General features: G+C 44.1%; 1 protein-coding gene across 1 annotated transcript in view; it reads left to right on the top strand.

Moving 5' to 3' along the window:
- RPAP1 (RNA polymerase II associated protein 1) overlaps positions 1-12,368 on the top strand; it is a 46,159-nt gene extending 33,791 nt beyond the window's left edge. Inside the window, exons 17-25 of the mRNA XM_082239330.1 lie at positions 286-487; positions 2,457-2,566; positions 3,436-3,631; positions 4,511-4,660; positions 5,512-5,654; positions 6,786-7,590; positions 8,853-9,029; positions 9,953-10,009; positions 11,199-12,368. Coding sequence (XP_082095456.1) covers positions 286-487; positions 2,457-2,566; positions 3,436-3,631; positions 4,511-4,660; positions 5,512-5,654; positions 6,786-7,590; positions 8,853-9,029; positions 9,953-10,009; positions 11,199-11,354 — 1,996 coding nt within the window. The 3' untranslated portion in view covers positions 11,355-12,368. The remainder of the gene's footprint in view (positions 1-285; positions 488-2,456; positions 2,567-3,435; positions 3,632-4,510; positions 4,661-5,511; positions 5,655-6,785; positions 7,591-8,852; positions 9,030-9,952; positions 10,010-11,198) is intronic.
- The last annotated feature ends 5,254 nt before the right edge of the window (positions 12,369-17,622 follow it).

The following is a 17,622-nucleotide window of genomic DNA, read 5'->3' as shown; positions in this document are numbered from 1 at the left end:
AGTTCAGCTTGCTTGTGAAGCCATCTAGTTGTAGACATAATATAAACAATATAGACATAATATAAACAAGATATAAACAATACTCTCATGAGTAAAGTTTGTTCATTTATTTCATTCAGAATATCTACCACTTCTCAACAAAGCATTAAATAGTAAAACCGGACAACAATGAAAGCATCCTAAAACATGTTCCACAGTCACTGAATCTTTTAGGCTGATCAGTCAGTTGGCATTAGCAGTTTGAAGCTTACCTCTCCCCTTCATGGTTTCTCTTTTCTGTTTCAGGAGTGATCCAGAAGGCGGTGGCCAGATTCCACCTCCGCCAGTCACCTGGAGTCAGGTATCGGGCTTCAGGCCCATCATTGAAATGCAACTGAAAGGATGCCTTGAACAAATAACCCAGCTGGAGATCTGGCAGGCACTGCAGCCCCTCACAACAGCTTATGTCCTTTACATGGCAGCCTATTACAGTCACTGCAATCAGCAGGTGAGGCCTGTGAAAACCAAAGAAGCGTCTCTTGCAACTGTCTGTTGGGTTGATGCCTTATTCCCCAGTGCAACTATCTGTCCGGACAAGGCTTGGAGTGCAGTCAAGGGAAGGAAGTTCAATTGTCTTAACTGAAATGATACAGGTGCCTGTCTTCTGGGTTCCTTTGTAAATTCAGGTGAACCTTGCAGCTGGTTTCAGTGTCTTTCAGTCTTATAATTTGCCAAGCATGGTACCCTCCATATGTTGCTGGACCACAGTTCCCATCATTCCTGGCCACTGGACATCCTGGCTGGGGCTTATGGGAGTTGGAGTCCAACAACATCTGGAGGCCCTACCTTGGTTAACCTGGTTTTACTAGGATGACTCTGGACAGGATCAGCTTAATATATCTCTTCCTCCGTTCATGGGGAGAGTGTCAAAAGCATCAGAAACTTTCCAAATCAAGTGGAAAAGATTTAGCAGTAGTTTTCAGCCCCTGTTGAAATGGCCTTCAGGAGCTTTTTTGAAGCAACTACCAGTCAAAAATTCTTTATGAAATCACCAAGCAAATGAAAGTAATTTTGTTACTGATTATACTTGGATTGTTTGAGGCCTGACCATAACCAGAGCCACATATGCATTCTGTAGCTGCATTCACACATGACAGTAACCCATTGCTTGTCCAACAAGCCATGAGTAGACTCACCAACAAGCAAACAAGTCATGGGCTGTTTTTCCAGAACTTGATTTATTTTCCAGCTGTTCTTGTGTAATACTTTTATAGCTTGGTGAGCATCTGGGGTGGGATGGCCAGACGCAGCTCCTTGGTTTGGACATGACACCAAACCATAGTTAAACAAGCTGTGGTTCATAAGCTTCACTTTTATTCATTCATTTTATGTTCTTAGTTTATGCGGGGGGGGGGGGGATTACGAGTCTCCTTCTACATATCAAATCTCAAAGGAATTTACAAACCATAAAAACAACTAAAATAGTTTTAGAAACCGTACAAAAAGCAAATAAAGATATGTGTTTGTTCTGTATTGTTTTCAAATTTGTTGCCAGAAAACAAATCATGGGTAGTCTTCAAACAAGCCATTGTTAACCTAAAGAAACTATGGATTAGTATTACGTGTGAACCAGGCTTGTGTCTGAGCACTTTTTCCATTCATCCAAAGCTTATCTAGAGCAGGAGGAGTACAGTGTGCATCTCTGTATTCCTCTGTTTTGTTTGATGTCACCCTTACGGCACAGGAAAAGAGGAAAAGCTCCTGTTTGGAAGGAGACAGTGGTAGTCAACTGTAGAGCATGAACAGGAAAGAACAGTTTCCTCCTTGCCAGTTGTTCAATATATTTTGACACCCTTGACCCAGTTCTAATTCCATACAGAAAAGTAGTGATTGATCTCTATATCTTGCAAGGAGCTGAATTAAAGAGTCCTGGATTTGCAAGGGCCTGTAAGGAGACTCTTCAGCTGTCCCACTTGAAGCATTAGGGCAGTTACACCAGCCCAGGAGTTCCCAAACTCCGGTCCATGGACCAGCAGTGGTTGCAAGCTTCATTCAGGTGGACAATGGCAGATCTCTTTTGATACAATTATAAACCTTGCAGCATCTAGCACATTCAACAAACAATTGCTACAACAGGTAGAATAATTATTAAGTGATCTGCCAAGATGTCCTGCAATTTTCCTGTGAGGCAGGGAAAGAGACAATGAGTTTGATAACCACTACATTAGCCCCTTCTTGCTGTGCTCTTGCCTTGTACTTTAATAAAACATCCCTAGGCAAACATGTTTGGAGGCATTGATCATACATAATAAATCACTGTCCTGGACAATGTCATGAGGCAAAATCATGTGCCTGCAGCATCTTGAATTTAAAAAGGAAGGAAATCAATAGGTCTGACTCATGCACTGTATATGTTGTTGGCTTAATTTCAGAGTTTTCACAAAAACGCCTTTTTCCTCCCGTTTCCCCCCTCACAGCCATCAGTAAACCCCATTGACCCCTTAGAGGAAGTGGAGCATCTGACATCAGCGCTGCTGCTGCCTCTCCTCAGCCAGCCAGTCATGCAGAACCTCTGGGAAATGCTCAGGTAAAATCTGTGCCCACGTCTGTTGCTGCTGCAGCAAGCCAACAAGCTTGTGTGACTAGTCGGTTGAGCGTCTTGCAGCGGTGGTGCTGTGCTGTCATTCCTTGGGCAGCTGAAACAGTCCTGCTAGACGGACAGGGCTGTGCGTCTTCTTTCCTTCTGCTCCTGTCCCTATTTGTCTTTGGATCTCGCTTGTAAAGTCAGAGTAAATTATGCAACGTGGGCATACGTTTAACTGCATCATTTACACGGGTCACAGATTCCTGCTTTGTGGCACAGAATATTAGTTTGCCTTGGTGCAGAGGGTTCTTTATTCTTGCCAGGGTGTTACTTAATGGCCAGATCAAGGTGTGTGCTGGTGTTGGCAACAGATCATGTGCAAAGTTAGGCACCTGCATACCTCTGGAGCACTTGCTTCCAGATAACGAGGGCAAGTTTGTCTGCTCTTCAAGAGGATAGCGTTGCACTGTACGTTCAGGATTGTGCTTTCTGCAGCCACCTATATGGCAAAGCTGAAGAAGCCAAGGAATGAAGGAGTCTGTTCACAAGGCACTCTGGGAGTGGTCTGTGGGGGTAGAGTCCCACTTTGTCCGACAAATCTAGCACATGAAACAAATCCCCAATTGGCCCTGGGCTGGTCAGCAGACCCCACAGAACAGCATGTGGGGTCAAGTGGGGAATGCTTGCCTTGATGGTACTATTGTCTTAGCATACCATTGACTTTCCCTCTTTAGCTGGCAACACTTTAATCACAGGGATTTATTTTTTTTAATAAGTTGCTTTTTTCTCAGTAGTCATTGCCTTCTGAAGTATAACACCCTCTCTCTCTCTCTCTCTCTCTCTCTCTCTCTCTCTCTCTCTTTTCCACACAGGCCATGCTCTGCTGTGTGCAATCCTTTAACCTGTTCTCCAGCGCCAGAATCTCTCCCCAGCATCGTTTCTCTGAGCTGCACTGGGGGCAAACCCCCAATGAGCCTTGCAGGCTCTAAATCGCCTTTCCCTTTCCTTACTGCCTTCCTGGTGCTTGTTGATAGCATCATCACCGTACACAAAGGGCTGGTTGGCAAGGTGAGCCCTCCTGGTGTTTTGTTCTGCTGTTCTTCAAGCCATTTCTGCTAGAGACATGCTCTGTTCCAAAAAAAGAGAACAGAGGACACTTCCTGCATCTGAGAAGAAAGTGTAAACAGGACACTGTAACAGTGTTCCATTTATGTGTTTCAGGCAACCGGATGCAATAAAGCCAGGAGTTGGTTGAGCGAGCCCTGAAAGCCTAACCCTTGGGCATATGAGAGCCTGAAGTCTAGCCTTTAGGCATATAAACCCTCTTCAGGTTTTATAAAATTATAAGCATGTAGGAGGCATGAGGCTATGTGAACCACATGCAAAAACACACCCCGACTTGGCAAATTCTGTAGATGGCTTATAAGCGTGCTTGTGTACAAGCCTCCCTCCAATCTTGAACCCCAGTTGGAAACCAACCCTTACGAGGAATGGTTGAGGGAACTGAAGGAGCTGGGTATGTTTAGCTAGAAGAAGACAAGACTGAGAGATGACATAATAGCAATCTTCAAATATCTGAAGGGCTGTCACATGGAAGATGGAGCAAGCTTGTTTTCTCCTTCTGCAGATGGGTTGTTAAAAGTCTGAAAAGCCCCGGAGCAGGTAAAATTGACAGACTTGGTTAGAAAGAAGGAGCAGTAACCATAAATGATTACTTTTCCAGACAAATGGGCTCTTTTCCTATGTCTCTTAAAATGTGAATATAGCATGCATTGTTCTCTCCGGGGAAACCATCAGTTTTCAATTATCCCAGCAGACAATGAGAAGGATGTTGTAGTAGCTGAGCATATGAATGGCATTTCTATATGACAGAAAAAAACTAGCTAAAGGAGACTATCACCCTCTAGATTCAGGTAACTGACATTACCTTTTTGTTTTTTAACACAGTATGTCTCCATACTGGACGTGAAGGGTGTGACAGACTATCTGCTGCAGAGCTGGACTGCTGACCCGCCTTCTGTAACTCCTTCCTCTGCTTGGCTCTTGAGCCATGAATACCACTTTCAATATTACGTGCTTTCACTGGCTCAGAAAGTAGTAAGCTCTTTGCATCCATCTTCACTTCTGGTTTGCTTAGCCCACCCATCACCAGCCTAGAGCCCTCGAGATGTGTTTTACTACAGCACATGCTGGTTGTGACCGATGGGAGTTGTAGTCCAAAACATCTGAGGAGCACCACTGTGGCTTTGCCCATGTACTTATTACAGAACCTTCTGGGGAGGGGGCATGGTGAATGAGGCTGTGGTTCCTCAATAGAATTTGGCACCTACTGATTCACTTTGCAATGTTCCCCACTCTCCATTCCCCACCTTTGATAATGAAATGGACAAAAGAAGCCACTAGGTGTTTTTCCCCCACCTCCCATCCCAATTTGCCACCCATAAAGAAAACGTACTGCATTATCTTAGCAGTCTGCAGAGACCTAAAGCTGTCTGCTTCTACTCCCACCCCACTCCCTTGCCACCCAAACATGAGCAGGAGACTCTATCTGAAGGGACTTATGGGTTGTGGGAAAGTTGGGGGTTGTGCCGTGTGTATTCATTCACCATAAGGTGAAACTGGCTGAAAATCTGAGTGATCTACTGTGTAAAGCCCAGATTTTGACCAACCGAAGTATCTGCCTTAACTTGTCTCCCACCACGTTGCATAAACACCATGCAAAGTTGCACTGTGTTGCACTGATTCGCAGACTTCATGGTGAAAAGCCAATGTGTAGGAGGATATCTTCTGAAGTTGTTCATTAGTATAAAAAAACTGCCTACTCTTGCAGGCATAGAACATCTCCCTTTATTCCTGCCCCTGCCCTGTGTCATATCATGACCCGTATATCTGTATCAATGCGCATGGCTGCAACATTTTCACATGCTGGATTTTTGTTTCCTGTGCAGGCAGGTACTTGTCCGGATTACAGCCGGCATGCTTCACTCCATCACTGCGTTGCCATGGCATTGTTAAGCCGTTTGTTGCCAGGCAGTGAGCACCTGGCTCATGAACTCCTATTGGGCCTTGTTTTCAATGCAAAACTGATTCCGTAAGTTCCACTCCCTCTTTCCACCTCTTCCCCATTGCTCCCCTTGAGTAACCCTTCCAAAGATGAGGATGTGGAGAAACTGTTTTGGAAAAAAGGAAAGAGAGATTTACAGAGCTTTAGTTTCAGTAACCTACCGAGGAGCCTGTTCTAGGTTTCCTTGCAGTGGGAGTTGAAGACATAAAACGAGTCTTGCTGGATGTTACTAAAAGTGTGTTTAGATCATAAGCAGATGCTTATGACAAGCAGGACACAACTATCTTATCATTCTGTTCCTCTTTGATCCCCAACAATTGATATTCCGAGGCACACCGTCTCTGATCCTGGAGATAATATATAGCCATCATGACTAATACTTGTGCTGTCTACATAGCTGAAGAAACATTTTGATGCAGCTCCATGGCCTTGAAGGACAAAGGGTGACTTCTTGCTCTTCTCTGCACCAGCTGTGAAGCCTTTTAAATCTCCATGCCATCTTTATTGCTTTTCCACTTGAAATGGGAAAAGCATGGGAATTGCCATGTGTTCAGACCATTTCCCTTTCAATATATTCCTCATCCCAAAAATAAGTTATTAAATTTCACTACGTTGAGGCTGCTTATAGTCATGAGAAAAGGAATTGAATGTTTGAATCTCCTTGGAAACATGGATTCCCACGTATAAAAACTATTGGTGGCCTCCAATTTCCATCATCCCTGGCCATTGGTTGGCTGTGGTTGCTGGGAGTTAGAGTCCAGCAACATCAAGATGGGGAAGGGTGCTGTAAGATATGATAATGAGTGCTACACACTCAGAGGCCCTTTCTACATCCAGGAATCCCCTTTATACCCCTTTCTGAGCTGCCCTAGCTATTCCTGGAGGTGCATTTATTCTAGCAATCTTCTCTCTGTTCTGTTCCAGCTAGGCACTTCATACATACTTATAAACAGCACCTGCCACACTGTAGAATATATTTCCTTAGGGCAGCGCCCTGGAGTCACGCTGCATCTTTGTGAAAACGTAGATCATAAGACTGTTGGGGATTACTCTTGTGCTGTAGGAAATAGATAAGCAAATAGCAAATATCATTGCATTAATCAAGAAAGCATTGGCATTCATCACCTGTCTCCCCCCCCCACTCTCTCTTTTGTACAGGGAAGGCAAATCAGGGGGGCCAGAAGCTGCTGATTTCTCAGACCTCCTGCACTTGAGCTCAAAGGCGAAGCCAGCACAGCCAGGCTCAGCTGCTGCTGTTCCTCCCCTCCCTAGTCGTGGTGCCTTACTGGAGGAAGCATACCAGCATCTCCCACTGATCCAGGCCTGCTACCTCTCTCACTTTGCTTACTTGGAGCCCGCCCTTGTTCGTTCCAGAGATGTTTACCAAGGCCGAACACACTTAATCCAATCCATGATTCTTCCTGAGGTCAAAGGGCCAATCCTGCCTTCCGATTGGCCGTTCCTTCCTCTCATCAACCTCTATAACAGTGTGACTGGTGCAGAAACCCGGTGGGCTGGGCTGAGTTCTCTCCCACTGGAACTTGTACGCACAGTGACTCAGAACCTGCAGTGGGTCCTCTTGCTGGAGACGTGGAGAGCCAGGGTCCTTCAGGGCATCTCGGCGGCAGCCAAACTTGCAAGGCTTATGTGTGTCTTCCTCACGGGCAGCGACTTGTTCCTGGAAGGGCCTGTCCATTGCTACACAGCTGCTCTCCTCTTCCTCTACTGCCAGCCCAAAGTCCTGGATTCCTTGAACTTGGATGCTCCCCTCCCTGGCTTAGCTTCTTTCCATGACCTCTACATCAACCTCCTTGAACAGTTTGAAGGAGTCTCCTTTGGAGACCCACTCTTTGGCATCTTCGTGCTTCTTCCTCTGCAGAGGCGGTTTAGTGTGCAGCTAAGGATGGCTGTCTTTGGAGAGCATGTGAGCACCTTGAGGGCGCTGGGAGTTCCACTCCAGCAGGTAGGTCTCCCCAAGATAAGGCCTGTTTGTTTTGGGGTAGGGGTGGACTTTGGGGGGTGGGAAGCCAGCTCAAGAAAGCCCTGCTGGATCAGACTGAAGGCCCATTTAGTCCAGCATCTTGTTCTCCCTGTGGCCAACAAGATGTCCATGAAAACCCCACGAACAGCACATGAGCGTAGCAGAACTCTCTGCTTGTAATCCCCAGCAAAGCTGTCATGAGCAGTAGCCATTGATAACACTTTATGAATGTGTCTAACACTCTGATAAATCCATCCACCTTGGTGATCCTCACTACATCTTTGGGTTTAGTTATGTGCTGCGTGAATAAGTACTTCCTTTTGCCTGCCCTGAATCTTCCATGTCCCTGTATTCTAGTACTATGAGAGAGGGAAGGAAGGAAACGTATAAGGAGGCAGAAGTAGCTGGCAGGATTAGGGGGAGCATAATTCTGTTCCCCACTAGGGATGGACTGAGCAGCCTAATTCCCTCTCCACTTTTAGTTTTGCTGGAGCTCAGTTTGTCAGTTTGCATTTCTTGGTTCAGTATTGTTGCAGTATTGATCTGATGTGTAGAGATCTTTCCTCTTCTAATTAATTCAAGAAGGTTCTGGAAACTTCTCTGTGTGAAAGAAACAAGCAGAAGGTTCATGGTGTTTGGGTTATTCCTTCAGAGAAGCTGAGTACAGCTGGTTTAAACTGGTTCTGTTATCTCTTCTGTCAAGGTCATGCTGACTGTAAAAGTAAGGCCAGAAGGAGCCTGGGTTTCACTTTCTATCTCTTTTCCTTCTGGTGTGGTGTTTTGTACATAGTATAAGTTATTGTAAGTTTCAGTTAAGTCTGCTGCAACCAGACTTCTGGACAGTGCCAATCCTGAACGTATGGGATTTGTGACCATTATGCTCATTTGCCTTCAGTAGCAGTAAAGCTTTGCTGGATGAAATATTAATTGCCTCTGGTCTATTTTTGGGAAATCCTGTAACATGTTTAAGTTTTTACTCTGCTAACTATATGATGGAATCTGCTCTGGATCAATATTGAGTAGAATTACATGACACAGTCATAGGTCTGTTCCATCCTATCTTGCGTGCCTGAACAAATGCATGAAGAGCCCACGGTTAAATTTTACACACTCTTCATGTACAATTATTATTGTGTGTGTGTGTACAATAAATGTGTTTCAGTGTATTTTTCTATAAAATATACTTTTTTGAAAACATAAAATACATATTTTTGAGTGGTGTTGCTTTCTTGGTTTTGTTGCAGTTTCCTGTGTCTCTGGAGCGATACCTTTCCCCTGCTGAAGACAACCTGAACCTCCTCCGGCAGTACTTTCAGACCTTGGTCACAGGGACCTTGCGACAGAACTGGTGCCCTGTACTTTATGTGGTTGCTGTGGCCCATGTCAACAGCTTCATTTTCTCACAGGATAGCACCACACAGGTATGCAATCATTTTTTAAAGTCTGGCCCTGGTGCATCCTGTTCTTCTACCAAGCTGGTTGTGTGATGCACACAGTTCCTCCCTGTTATGTTTTGATGCTCTGTCTCAGTTGGTTATGTGAAAAGCACGCCAGCTGTTAGGAGGGAGGATCTGGATGAATGTCTTGTCCTGGGCTGTCATTGCGGACCTGGGATTTTTAGAGATAACAGAAATAGCCTGTGGCATCGTTGTTGGGTTGCCTTTTGAAGACAATATGGAAATTTCCATTTGTCCAGGGTGCTCCACTCCTGCCCACCTGCTTGTAGGAGAAGCGTGTGAGCTGCTTCACACTGTGTTTTTGAGAAATGCTTTAATTCCCTGCTCAAGAGATTGAATCCTGCTGCCTTTGCTGCACATTCCTGTTCCCTGCTGGGAACAGGGCACCCAGCCAGTGCAGGATTAAATCCTCTCCTCCTGCCCACCAGCTGATGTCAACAGTGATGTCAGCTGATGGGTGAGCAGTTGTAGTTTGGGGAAAATGGTCTCCTGGACCAAACTAGAACCTCTGGTGGTTCAAGGTTGGCCCACATTCTAAGCCATGCTTTGGCTTAGAGTGAAGTGTGAGCCAGACCACTGAATCCTCACTAGGTCTATCAGGCCACTTGTCATGCATGCCAGCAGAAAGCTGATTTGCCAAGAAACTTAATTCAGAAAGAGCAGCCCAAGAAACAAGATGTATCTGCATGGGTTCTTCTGAGCACACTAAACTCTTGAAGAAAAGGTTGCTATATAGGATATAGAGATTTTGGCTCTTGCATGTTCATTGTTGCCTGTGATGGCCAACAATTCCCTTGGGGATTCTGAAGAGTTGGATTCCTTTCTCTTAGAAAAGCAACTATAATAAGTTTAACATTTATTTTATTTTATTGGTACTTTTATCTCAGGAGGCTGATGTGGCCCGAAAAAGCATGCTCCAGAGGACTTGGCTCTTGGCTGATGAGGTAGGCACTCTGCAGCTGGCTCTCAAAACCAGTCCTCGTAATGCTACAAAAGAGAGTTTTGTGGCGTGATGAATTTTCACAGTGCTCCCAACGTCTCTATGGGTTGTTTGGTTGAGACACGTTAGTTCAGCCCATTGCCTCACTGCAAACAATTGCTCTGGTTTCTCTACTGAGTCTTCTTGCGCAGCAGCACAAAGTACACATCATTTCCATAGGAATGGAGGGATGTTGATCATGCAAACTGTTGAACACCTTTCTTACAATCGCAGTTTAGCATTAAAATGCCCAACTAAGAAGCAAGCCCCGGTCCTATATGGTATGTGACAGAGCACATTTTATTGTGTGGCCAGTTGGGTAATTTTCTGAAAGGCAGGCTGTTGGGTGAGGAATATTTCTGCACTGGAGCAGTTAAATGGAGGAAGTTCAAACCTAACCTCAGCCACCAATTCACTAGAGACTTAGGCAATCTGCTAAATGTGATTGTGAGATTCAGCAAGCACTATTGTAAGCTGATAGCTAGGAATCTTGTTTCCCCTTCACAACAAGCATTAAAACTTACAGCACAGTTCAAACAATAACTCTGTTTGCAGCTGAGGTACCAGCAACCTAATACTGACGCGCAGCGTAAATTAATAATGCAGAGTTTTTAAGTGAAAGAATAAGAACTTTACTGAGTTAAAATAAACTTCTTCATAAACAACATGGTTCAAAACAGTTTGACTGAGATTACATACTGACTCTGCTCACAACTGAGGCAGACTGACTCTGACTGAAATCTTACAGAGAACACAGAGAGAAAATGGCTGCTAAGTCACATGTCAGAGTGACTCAACAGTTAGCAGTTAGGCCTGAATAACTTTAGTAGGCCCAAATGATTGTGCAGTCCCAGCACTTCCCAGCCTGCTTTGCTGCTTCTGCTGTCATGTGTCTTTGTCACATGACAAATACTGCAGGCGTTGCAGCAGTATTAAGGTGCAAATTTCCCCAGAACAGATGTGCTAATAGTATGAACATCATGTGTTTGGGCTGCAGCGTCTGAGTGACTACTGCTTAGTTCCCTTGTGCTCCTTATGCTTTCCCCATAAGAGAAAAAGCATAGCCTGGAATGGCCCGTATCTCCAGGGTTTGAGCCATATCGGGGAAACTGCTTTTCTTTCATTCACCCTCTGCTTCCTCCTACACTCTTCAGGTACTCAAGCGACATCTTCTCTACTATAAATTGCCAAATAAAGAGAGCCCGGTGGGCTTTGACCTTTATGAGCAGCTTCCCACCATTCGTCTGAAATACCTGCACACTGTGACTAAGAAGCAGCCCAAGGAGGAGCCATTCGCATCAGATTTGTAGAGAAGAACCACAGCAGCTGACAGGGGGTGGGGTGGGGTAGCAGCAGCGCTAAGACTGGAGAGGAGGCCGGTCACCCTCCTGGTCTCTTCCCTTGCCTGAGGAGCACAACAGGAAGGGATCTGCACTGTCGGCCTGGCTTGGCCTTGGCATAGTTTCCGTGAAAGCGGCTTGACTCTTCATGATGGAAGAAATTCGACAAGCAAGTGTTTCTGCCAAGATGAAAGACAAATGATTTTAGGAAAAAAATAAAAGGTGATGCAAATGTGAGATGTCGGTAGGATTATTGGCATCTCCTACTAGAAGACAGAAAGGCTTAATTTGCTCGTAGCACGTGGTGAAATGTACAGTGGTACCTCGGGTTACATACGCTTCAGGTTACAGACTCCGCTAACCCAGAAATAGTACCTCGGGTTAAGAACTTTCTTCAGGATGAGAACAGAAATTGTGCTCCGGCGGCGCATCGGCACCCATTAGCTAAAGTGGTGCTTCAGGTTAAGAACAGTTTCAGGTTAAGAACGGACCTCCGGAACGAATTACGTTTGTAACCAGAGGTACTACTGTACCTGGAATGTTAAGTCTTATGGTTTGGCTGGAAGGCTGTAACGCAGCACTGGATTTAGGGTGGTGGTTCCTCCGCACAGGGCGCTGAGCCGAGGGGGTGCAAAATCGAGAAGATTCATAATTGAGAAGATCCATTTGGGGATGCCAAATTTTGGCCTCGTGCAGGGCACCGAAAGATTACCAGAGTCTGTCCCTGCTGCAATGACTGGGGTAGAAATATCTGGGAAAGTGGGAACTGATTCACCAGAATTGTTCATGGGATAGTGATTTGAACAAGCTGTTGAGTCCTGCAGCTGTTCTGCGCCTGACACATCTTGGGAAACGACATTAGACGTTTCCATCTCTGTGCAAAGCCACCTGTTCCCTTCACCCCCAATCTCTCTGCATTAGTTGTTTTTCTCTCTCTTTGTTTTTCTAACCATATTATATTTCATAAAGTTATCTTTCGCATAACAGGATGTTTTGGCAGCTGCTACAACTCCCCAAATAAAAAGAAGAAGAATGTGGTTGGTGGAACTTAATAAATCTGAAGGCATGCTCTGGGATGCCGTGTCAGGGATCTGTAGGGGACACACTGGGGCATGCAAACCAAAAAGGAGTCTGGGCTTGTTCCCATCACAGCTAGTTTTCTGTGATGTCCAAACTCAGCCACTGTTTGAGTGACGCCATCTAATCACACTTCCTGTGATTAGGAAGCGATTACCATTGCCTTTTTTTTTTTTTTTGCCAAGGCAACCTAAAGCAACGTACAACAATAAATGAATAACATACATTGAAACCCTCATAAAACACAGAAAAATTGTAAGACACATTCTTATTTTTAAAAGATAGGATTTAAAACCCCATTCATTAAAGGAGGCCATAGATAATGAATAGCCAAATGTTGCGGGGGGGGGGGAGTTTTTGTCTGGTGCATAGATACGTAACAGTGAGACTCCCTAGGGAAAACACTGCAGTCCAAAACATCTGAAGGCCACTGTGTTGGCTACCAGCTGCTACAAGTTTTCTTGCAAACTACAGTAGTAGTTTGGGAGGCAGAGTACCAGAGCCAAATGGGAGGTAGAGTACCAGAGCCTGCAGCAGCTCACAGGAGGAAGCAAGATGAGATTTTTGAGGGATGCTTCCTCTCTGCAAGATCCCTTGCCATGTTGGAAATGCAGTCCCTGCACCCCACAGAAGCTCAGCATGGCCAAGAGCCACTAAACTGATGTCTAGATATACAGGATGATGAGCAAGATCCGAGCAGGACAGCTGTTGACTTTCTGAATCTTGGTTTTGACATGCCTCTCTCAGCTGCAATTCAGTCCCTCATAAAATCAATGCACAATCATTGATTTCTCCCTTTCTCCTTTCCTGAGAGCTGTGAGCAACTTTACAGTTTGAATTACCGAGAAAAATAAGAACTAAGCTAAGAGCTAATTGTTTTTCCTAAATTTACCAAGCCTGTTTCCTGTTTTATGCAAGCAATATTCTGGGAACTTATGAAACTTAAAAATGAATACTAATGTTTTGTGCGTTTGGGAATAGCTTAGGTTAGATAAAGAAGAAGCTATGGCAGGAAGGTTTGCAAATATGGAATCTCCTAATAAATCTTAGTACCCTTAATAAATTACAGTTCCCCAGATTCTTGGAGAGAAGCCATGACTGCTTAAAATGGTATGCTGCCACTTAAAATTTATGGTGCAGGTGTGACCAAAGGTAACCATCATTGGCAGAATATTATGGTGTGTTCTTTCTATAAATCACTAGAGGGTGCTGCTGAACAAAATATTAGTAAAAATCCTGCTCTAATATAGAAGAGGAGTTTCTGTTTTTGGATAACCAAATTAAAACTCGAAAAACCTAGTCAAATCTTGCTTTGGTGGGTGTATTGAGCAATTGTTAGGAATTCGCACAATGGACATTTTTAAATCAAATCAATTTTTTTAATTAAAAGGACATGGTAAAATGTGCCCACCAATTACCGGTAAGTTAATCTGTACAGGAGTGAAACAAAATTATCTGTCTGGTGCTTTTTATTAGGTGTGATACAGTGGATATTAGAATATAACTTCCCTCTTCTTTTCTGCTCAGGATTTTGAAGTTAAGAAAAATCCACAGTTGGTAAAAACCTGCAATTCTATTCTGCTTTATAAGCAAACTTAGAATAATTGGCATCATATTTGGGGTTATATAATAAGTGGAGCATCTTCACAGCACGATCCTACATGTGTCTTTGCACAGAAATAATTCCCATTGGATTCAATGGGCTTACTGCCAGGTCAGTAAGTACTGGATTACAACCTCAGTTGAATGTCTCCTCTTTGATGAGTTCTTATTTGTGTTTACTGAAGAGTGGCATTCCCTATTTTTAACTGTATTCCTCTTGGACATTTTAGGCTTCAGTCCTAGATGCGCTGAGCAGGGGGTAAGCTCTACTAGAAACAGTGAGACTGTCTTCTCAATAAACACTCATAGGATTGCACTGCTACTATCTTGGTAGGAAAGCCACTTTTATTTCATATCTACGGTTTGCCTTGTAAAGGGGAAATATTTGCTAATAAGGCGAGTAGATTTTTGAAGCAATTGATATTGACCTGTTTTTCAAACGAAACATTTCAGTTTAAAGTTTACTGAAAGACATTTTGTGTAAGGCATCTTTGCTTTCTAAATCTTGGGGGAGAAAGATGCAGGAAATGGCTGCTCCAGTGAGAGATTTGTTGTCGCCGTTGCCAGTGATTTGAGTGCTCATGCCAGGCTTTCTGTGTGTGTTTGCAGTGTGTATGTGTGTGTCAGCCTGCATGATGCCCTGAGTCCCTTCCAGTTCTTGGCTTTTTGTATCTGTGAGGGTAGAATGTATGTGAGCAAGCCTGCCAAACCAGTCTAGGCCAGGCTCCCTCAACCTCGGCCCTCCAGATGCTTTGAGACTACAATTCCCATCATTCCTGACCACTAGTCCTGCTAGCTAAGGATCATGGGAGTTGTAAGCCAAAACATCTGGAGGGCCAAGGTTGAGGAAGCCTGGTCTAGGCAATGGTTGTGATGGACTAAGGACCATGATTAGCATAACCAAAGAAGTTGATCTGTGCCATAGAATGAATGGGTTGGCTTTCCCCTCACTTAGCACTGGGGGGGGGGTGGAGAGAAGGGGCAAACTGAGCTGCAAGCAGACTACAAGCTGGACACACAGGCACCCTTGCTCTGTGCTGGATCCCAACCTCTGACTAATGGATGAACAACATCTGCTATGCTCATTAATGCTATGCTCAGGTTGTATATATGTATAAATAAAATCATATATCCTAAAGACATCAGCTAACCAGATAAGCCAGAGAGGGCCTTGAACTATGTTATAGTACTTTGTATTTTTCATTCTGCATTGAATTATGTCGTTGTGTATGAAAACTTGCAGTAGAATTTTCACAAACCCCTCATGTCCTTGCACAAAGATGCACTCATTAGGCAAATTAGAAAATCACCTATTTTTACCAAATATGTTATCCTGCATAAAAATATGGCTCCATTGTCCAGGTTCAGAATGCAAAGGTGGGGCAAAGAAAATCTGGAGCTTTCCATATTTGAAACGATACAAATATTCATTGCAAAACACTAAGAAAATAACTAGATACAGTTAGTTACTGCAATAATAGTTGTGAACTAAGTCAGTGTTGCAGGGACACGGGTGGCACTGTGGGTTAAACCACAGAGCCTAGGACTTGTGATCAGAAGGTCGGCAGTTCGAATCCCCGCAAAGGGGTGAGCTCCCGTTGCTCGGTCCCAGCTCCTGCCAACCTAGCAGTTCGAAAGCACGTCAAAGTGCAAGTAGATAAATAGGTACCACTCCAGCAGGAAGGTAAACAGCATTTCCGTGTGCTGCTCTGGTTCGCCAGAAGCGGCTTAGTCATGCTGGCCACATGACCTGGAAGCTGTATGCCGGCTCCCTCGACCAATAAAGCGAGATGAGAGCTGCAACCCCAGAGTCAGCCACGACTAGATTTAACGATCAGGGGTCCCTTTACCCTTTACCTTTAAGTCAGTATTGATATTTGTGCTGGGCTCTATTCATTCATTCAGATATGGGGTGGGTCGTGGTTATCAGATACTAAATTTCAGTGAAAAATAGCTGGATAACTGGGGTGACTTCATAACCCCCCCCCCCCCAGTTTCACTTTGCGACTATTAGACATCCCAGCTACTAAGGTAGTAGAACCACAACTGTCCTGAGTCAGAGGGTGGATAATTGTCCTAGATGCATGACCAAACTGGCATTTGGTTTGTGTGACTAAGATTTGAGCTGACAGTGAAGTCTGGAGTAAGACATTTACAACAGTTAAACTAAATGTAAGGTGGGAGTTGAAAAGACGGAAGCTATATCAAAATCGCTGGACAATGTAGCAGAGAAAGCCTGGGTTTGCTGGCACATTCACAGCTCTCACTAATTGGAAATCTGAGCTGGGAGCCAAATATGGTCCCAAATGCTGAGGTGGAAATTTTCTTCTCCTTTTTGGCCATCCTAAGCTGGCAGTGCGACAGGGACAAAGGGTCTGCCTCTAAATGCCAGGGAAGGACCAGGTCCAGTAATCGCAATGCATGTTCATAATTTTCAGTATCTTCCTACAGACTGTCAGCATCTTGTTTGTATTTTAACTTTTGTAGTGTTTCCTGCTCTTCGTTCAGCCCGGCTCCCACAATCTAGGGATGGAAGGATCTGTCAATTTTGGTTCTCTAAGTTTCTTGTTTTTCCAATCTTACATTCAGCTCCTCACATTTTGCAGCAATTTGCTATTTATTTTATTTAAATAATTATGAAAATTCACCAGCATTTTCATATAGGTCACTTTGTGCTGCTTTTGTTGACTTTGAATCAGCATTTGATAATATCCCCTGGGGAGACTATGGGCAAAAATGGAAACTTTATCCTTAGACTGCAGGCTTTATGCTCTCTTGTGCAAGCTACATGATAACAACTACCTCAGAGTGCAACCCACAAGGTCATTTGTTGCCCCTGGGTCCATTGAAGAGGGTAGTGAATCGGGAGTTCATCAGTCGTCCTTATTATTCACATCAATTCTATAGACCAAACTTATGCCAAACCCAGATTTCCACCCCCTTAAATTAGCAAATCCCTGTTTTACTTTACACAGACGACGCAGCCATTATATCTTTTTCAGAAGTAGGCCTCTGGAGAACCCTTCGAACACTCTTTGTCTGCTGTACTGAGAAGCTGCTCACAATAAATTACCAAAAAGCTAAATTTTTTGTCTTTACTAAAAGGTTTACCAAACATAGGTGGCTGACTAACAACCATGATATAGAGCAGGCCAGGACATCTAGATACCTTGGCGAAGTCTTGCATTCAACAGGACTATGAAGAGTCCAGTCTGCATGTATTACTGGAAATGCCCCAAGAAGAACTACAGCCATTCTTAGGTTCTTTTTCTCGAAAGGTGGGAGCAGCCATCTTTCATTTTATCTTACATTTAGAGGCATCCATAAACCACTTGATCAAAGAATCCCTAAGTGGTAAATGTAAAACAATTCAAAACTGTGGGGATGTTTAGGGAGGCAGGAGAGTTTATATTTTTTAATGATATCCTTCCTAACTTGCGTTAGCAAGTTCTATAACTCAGCAGAGTTCCAAACATTCCCCTTTTTAAATTTGCACAGCGGTTAGCTTGTTGCAGGCTTGCTTAAGCCTCTTTTAAATATAGGATTCCTGGTAATTCCC

The sequence above is a fragment of the Podarcis vaucheri genome (genome assembly GCF_965113315.1).
Source record: "Podarcis vaucheri genome assembly, chromosome: 1".
In the NCBI taxonomy this organism is placed as follows: Eukaryota; Metazoa; Chordata; class Lepidosauria; order Squamata; family Lacertidae; genus Podarcis; species Podarcis vaucheri.
Note: the sequence above shows the minus strand (reverse complement) of the source record. Positions and strands in the feature narration are given on the sequence as shown.